At 29.4% G+C, this 6816-nt stretch overlaps 1 protein-coding gene across 1 annotated transcript; it reads left to right on the top strand.

Moving 5' to 3' along the window:
- Positions 1-17: 17 nt before the first annotated feature.
- LOC107441528 (lysosomal cobalamin transporter ABCD4) lies at positions 18-5855 on the top strand. Its single transcript, XM_016054828.4, has 3 exons — positions 18-1313; positions 2225-2579; positions 4910-5855. Exons 1-3 carry the CDS (start codon positions 155-157, stop codon positions 5247-5249), a joined length of 1854 nt encoding a protein of 617 aa, XP_015910314.1. The 5' UTR covers positions 18-154; the 3' UTR covers positions 5250-5855.
- Positions 5856-6816: the final 961 nt, after the last annotated feature.

Below are 6816 nucleotides of genomic sequence, written 5' to 3' on the forward strand. Positions count from 1 at the left end.
AATAGTCAGTCGGAAACTTTTCTGGAAAATAAACGAACAAAATAAACAGGTGATTACCATAAACAAAAAATCGGTGGAGGTGGATATGGTAAAAGACTAGTAGTTTCAGAAGCAGTTATTAGGGGGATGTTATTAGCTATTAAAGTTTTATACCATGGATATTGAAGCTGAAAAATCTAGTCTTTATGAAAACCACTCCTCTTCCTCAAGCTCAAAAAGCAAAGGATGCGGTATATTTACCATTCGTCGACTAAAAAGAATTTTAAAAATTATATTTTCAGCTCACCTCAATATATGGTTGTTAGTATTAATTTGCTTGTTTGCTTTATTAGAACAATATCTTGTTTACAATGTTGGCATCATTCCTAGCGGCTTTTATAAAGTTCTGGGTGAAAAGGATTTGAACGGATTTTGGTTACAAGTTTTGAAAGCCTCTCTTATAATAATTGCCATCTGTTTTGTGATAAGTTGCAAAAAATACATAATAAACGTGTTTTATGTTTCTTCCAGAGAAGTACTCACTGACAAACTCCATTCTATGTATTTCAACAAGAATATATTTTATATTATGAATACTTTTAAGTATGATTTTACTGACAATCCTGATCAACGAATTACACAAGATATTGATAAATTTTGTAAACAGTTTAGTTCTGTCATAAATCCCTTTGTTATATTCCCCTTTACTACAGCTTACTATTCATACAACTGTTATCAATCTACTGGCTGGATCGGCCCAGTGGGGATTTTTTTAGTTTTTTTAATTTCTGCTGTTGCCAATAGATTGTTAATGAAGCCTATAATGAATCTTATTATAAAACAAGAAAAATGTGAAGGGAACTTTAGATTCAAGCACATGCACGTCCGTACGAATGCAGAGTCAATCGCATTTCAGGATGCCAATTTTTCAGAATTTTCTCGATCAGAAAAGAAACTGTTGCAGTTGATTGGCACACAGCAGTCTCTTTATTTAAGAGAATTTCCATTAGATATTTCAGTTAATATATTTAGTTACATCGGAAGTGTTATAAGCTATTTAATACTTGCTTTACCTATTTTCACTGGGAAATATGATAATTTAACTCCTCCAGAACTTAGTGCCCTAATTAGTGTAAATGCTTTTGTATCAATTTATTTGATATCTTGTTTTTCAAGCATTATAAACATATCAACAACTATAGGTGAGTTAGGAGGGTTGATTCATCGAGTTTGTGAAATATTAGATGCTATGGTTCCAAAAGATAAAAAAGAAACTTCTGATAAAGAATTTGAAGGAGGTTGCATTTTGAAGCCAAAAGCATTAGAATCTTTTGGTATGTATTTACTTCAATAATATTAAGTATGTTCTGTTATTTATAAGAATAAAATACATCTATTTCGTTTAGTTTAGGGGGACACATCCTTCTTAGAAAAAAAGACCTCAGAAAAAAATTGCTTCGGCGTTTGGAGATTGCCATGAAATTTGTTTTATAGCAATAAAAATTAATAAAATATAATTTTTTTTATTTATTTATGTCAAACTTTTATATGTATTTTTGCTGAAAAGGGTAAAGTAGATTTTTTTTTGTTTTTAATTTTTGAGATCTCTCCAACAGTCTTGGAAATAGTCACATAATCACACCTGGTTTTACTTCTATTTAAAGAAACAAACAGCATTTTAAAGTTCATGTGGCAAAAAAAAGGACAAGAAATGTGCTTTTATGCTATAGTTTTTTTTGAATATTACATTAAAATAAGCTTTAAACATTGCAAAAAATTTTAGTAGCTAGGTTATAAGGAAAAAAAAGTTAACTATTTTTTTAAATTTATTATTTAATTAATTTTTGATTTCAATATTAAAAGTAATATTACCTGATACATTGTTTATTTTTAATTAGTTTTTGTTGTCTTTTAAACTTTATTGTAATAAGTAAGCATGAGGTAAATAACTAGTTAAGGAAGGAGTGGTGTAACTACAATGATTTCAGCAGTTGAATTATGTTTAATTATTTCGCTTATGAATTAAAACTGGGAGAACTAGTATTATATTTACTTATTAGAAGTTTTTGAAAACAAGTTTTAGTTAAGATCTTCCTAGATTTTAAATGTTCATTTTTTCAAGCAAATTTTGATTTTTTTTCTTTTTACGAATTGTCTTATAATTTTTAATGTTCTATTTGCATTACATTCTATGTAATCTTGTACAATATAGATTAATTTAGTTTTTTTTTCTTCTATTGATTAGAAATGGAAAAAGAACCAGCAATTCAGTTGAGCAATGTTACGTTCTGTGCACCAAGAGATTCAAAAACATTGCTTTATGACCTTTCATTGGAGATAAAAATTGGAACCAACATGCTAATTACAGGAAATAGTGGCAGTGGCAAAACTTCTTTATTTAGAGTTATTAAAGGCTTGTGGCCAATTCTTGAGGGCCACATCATAAGGAAACTCCCTTTCCACCCGTCCACTATTTTTTTCCTACCACAACATCCGCTATTATCTGATGGTAGTTTGATTGAACAACTTGTTTATCCTTTGGGAATTACTGGAGGATCACAATTCCAGAAAAATGAAGAATTTATAAATCGTGTGATTAGGTAAACAACTTTATTCTTTTTTAAAAATTTCTATATCTAATCTTTGTATATAAAAAAAACTCTTATTTTTTAGTGGTAAAGAAGGCTTGTGCACAACTAGCCACAATCATGCAGTCCGTCATAAAATTTTAGAGTTTTAACCTCAATATTTCCTGGCCCACCATGAGCTGTTGCTGGAATGCTTTTTCAAATCTACTATCTTTTCGTATTAAAATATTAAAAATGAATTTTATTATCAAAATAAGAAAATATTGTTAAAATTTATGATTTCTTTAATTTGCATTTTCATTAAGCTTAGTGTTAAGACCGTGTTTATTGACTAATCATTTGGAACAGGTATGCGAAATACTGGAAATTGTAGGCGACTTGAACTATAAATTTATTGCCACTCAAATATCATTTAACAGGTTTTTCCACTGTGGTTATTAAATGCTTTATTTTAATAAATAGTCTTGAAAATTTGTCCAAAAGTAGGCTATTAAATCGTAATTGCGAAAGCTTATTTTTACTTTTTTTTGTTTAACATCATATTTAGAAAATCAGGCGTTGTGTAAATTGGGTGTTAATGTTAAAATGTAACTTAGTGGTAGATTATATAGCAGAAGACTGTTCACAAATCATCTTATTTATAGAGTAGGCATGACATACTGATGCTGTATGGATAATCTTATTACTCTAGGGGCATAGGGATGGGGTACCGACAATACCTCCTAGATGGAAGAAAGCCGAAGGACGGAAAACGATGACTCATACAGTTAGGCCCAGATTTGCTGATCACTTCTGACGAAGCTTCTCTTTTTCCCTTCTNTTCTAGGAGGTATTGGTACCGATCACTACATGGTTATTCACATATTTCCCGGTTATTACATTTGGTCTATTTTGATGCCATTTGGTTTGACATGTTTTTTTACATTTGTCAATGACTATATTGTTCAACATTTTCCTAATTCTTATAGTATTTGTTCATCTCTGTAATATAACTGATGTTTATAATGAGTTAGAAACTATATAAGAATTCAAATTAATTGTTGGAAAATCTTTTGTGAAAAATAAAAGACATTACCTTCTTGGGAACTGACTTTCCTTTAAACTTAACTCAAAGATAATTCTTTTCAAAAGGGGGAGAAAAAACTATAATCCTGCATTTGTAATTGGTGTACAAAAACAAAGTTTCTATGATTTTCTGTATGTGATCAATAAGGAAATTGAAAGTGGCATGAGAAACAATTTCTTTCCAAATATAAAAATTAAGTTGTCCGCATTTGTTTGTTTTTCTAAGTATGTATAATAAGTAACTGGGAAAAAAATTTCGCTTCAAATTCGTGCACTAATGTTACCAAAATAATAACCATAATATTTTCTTATACAATGCGGTAGTTTTGTGTTTTTGCATTACAGTTTTGGTTTCGTTATCTGAAAAAAATCAGCTGTTTGAAAATATTGTACTCTATACTCTATAAGGTGGATTCAGTGGCTGTCAACTTTCTAAGCAGAAGTAGAGAAAATTAAAGTTCGCTGTCAAACATCACCCACATTTTCGAAGGACCATAACTTGTTTTAAAAGACCAGAAATTTGAAGGCTATAAAAATATTTCCCTAGAAAGTCTTAGTTTAAGACCTTCAATCATGGATGAGGAGAGAAATTTTTTAAAACTAAACCATGGTGCGTAGCGTTTTTATAACGTGCTTAAAGGTACTTTTTTCATTGGATGTTTTTAAAAAGTGGTATTTTTCCCTTTTCAAAAATGAGATTTTTGTCTTTACCATGTCGATTTTCGTAACGTGTTATGAAAACTGTGCTATTCACATTGTTCTATTCACCGTTTTCACAATTAATTTGACCACAATCTATTTTGACGTATCGCCGGTCCATAGCGTATAAAAGCGTCAATGATTTTACAAGTTTGATTAAATACTTGGGAGTCCGCTTGTGCGTCAACTGAGCTATGTTCGGTGAGATTATTGCACTCTCATGTGCAACTCTGCTGCATTTTGCAAGATATTCTCAATTTCAGGCTTCATTTTCCACCCTCTGAAATGGAACAGAAAAATATCTCGAGCATTTTGTAATGATCAATATAATCAAGAAAAGCATTTATAACGACTAATAAAATCGATCATTTTATAACAGCTAATAAAATCTTTGTCAGAAACTAGTTATTTTATAATGACCATGTAAAGCCTTTGAAAATTATTTTGCATTTTGTTAACATATATAGTGCTTAAAAATATTTTTTGAGTGCTTAAAAAGTTACTTAAAAGGTGCTTATTGTTTGTTGAAAGATTTCTATACACACCCTGTAATTATAAATTGCTTTATTTTTCTACAGCTATTTAAGATTTGTTGACCTTGAACATCTACTTGAGAAAGTTGGTTTGTTTGATGAAGTCGAGTGGAACTGGTATGATGTACTATCTCCCGGTGAAATGCAGCGCCTCAGTTTTGTTCGCCTTTTCTGCCACCGTCCCAAACTAGCATTTTTAGATGAGGCAACAAGTTCCATTGGATTGCAGCTTGAGGAAAAACTCTACCGAAAATGTATGGAACTTGGCATTACTCTTATAAGTATTGGACATAGGTCAAGTCTTGCTCAGTTCCATAATTCTTTCCTACACTTGGATGGGGAGGGAGGATGGACTTTTAATTTAACTCCTGTTACGGAACTTTAGCAAATGTTTCTGATAAAAAGTATTATTTGATTCAGCATCTCAATTGGATACATTTGTGTCTTAATTTATTTGCGTCGTCAAATTACTTTTTGATTTTTTTTTTTTTACTGTAATTGTTCCTAAATGTTTACTATGTTAAGATTATTTTATGCCAAATCACAGGAAATTTGTATGTTTCAAAACATTTTTTGAAGTTTATTGATAAATTCATGTTTTATACAGTTAATTGATAAAATGGCTTTTTTTTTAAATCTTTTAATTTTGTTATGACCATGTTTTTATTGGGTTGATTTTATTCATATTATCATTTTGTTTGATGACCTCTAAAAAAAGAATGTATGATAATTATACTAAATCATTCACTACTTTCCGACTTTGATAATTTAACCATGTATTTAGGATCTGATCTAGAATTGTGGGGGCCCTAGGCATAAAACTGTCAGGGACCCCTTGGTCGTTGCTTTGAACTGAATTTACATGTTGTTTGATTGAAGTGTTTTTAAATTATTTATAAATTACAATATATCTGTAAATTTCAGCTTATAAATATTTAAATTTTTGTCATCTCATAGCTCTGTAGACAATTCTTATGGAAAAACACAAAAAGGAATAATTGTAACACTTAGGGGACCCCAAAAAATGTGGGGACCCTATTCCTGGGCCTCTCAGGCCTTGTGATAAATCAGGCACTGCCATGTAATGTATACCAACCCTTTACTATATACATCAAACATTTTTATAGTTTTATCGTAGCAAATTAAACTTTTAAATTTTCTTACTTTTCTAAATAAAAGTTATAACAAGAAAAACGGATTTGTTCCTACCAGAAATAAGCATATGTAATATTTTTCTACAATAAATTTTCTAATACAAACTTTCTAATAAAAATAATTTTAAAAAAAACTTAAATAAGAAAATATTAAAATTTTGTCTAAATGTACAGTGATCTTTAAACAACTTTTGAGGATAATGTAGGTTTTTATTTTTTTAAATTTTAATTAAAAGTGATTATTTAGTTCATATTTAATTTATGGTTAAGGTAAGGTCATAATCTAGGGTAACATTCTGAATACATTTAAAAAGATCTTTTAAAATTAGTTTTATTTTTTTTACTTAAAATTATTTAGATTATGTAAAAAGATATCAGCAGTTTTTATAGGATAGAAATTTTTGAATATGTAAAATATTTGAGTCTGTAATTTTCCAATAATTATGTCAAAAGAAACCACTTATTTTCAGGGATAATTTTCTTTGCCATATGTATGGGACACAAGTGCCAAATGTATGACTAGCATACCAAGAGTAGAATGATTTAAAATAATCTGTCTACCAGACAGTAAAAATTTGACTAAAAATTTTTTTTTTAATTTTTATAAACCACAGTGTTTCTGAGAACATGCATAATTGGGAATATTGAGTGTTATTTTTTTTTTATCCCAGTGGTATAGCCATTAGGGAGGAGGGTCATAACTAACTCCCTGTAGAGTTGAAAAATCTCAGAAATTTTAGCAATTAATTTTCAATAAAATAAAATTCTATGTTTTATTTTTAATATAAATACTTCCTT

This window comes from Parasteatoda tepidariorum, chromosome 6 (genome assembly GCF_043381705.1).
Source record: "Parasteatoda tepidariorum isolate YZ-2023 chromosome 6, CAS_Ptep_4.0, whole genome shotgun sequence".
In the NCBI taxonomy this organism is placed as follows: Eukaryota; Metazoa; Arthropoda; class Arachnida; order Araneae; family Theridiidae; genus Parasteatoda; species Parasteatoda tepidariorum.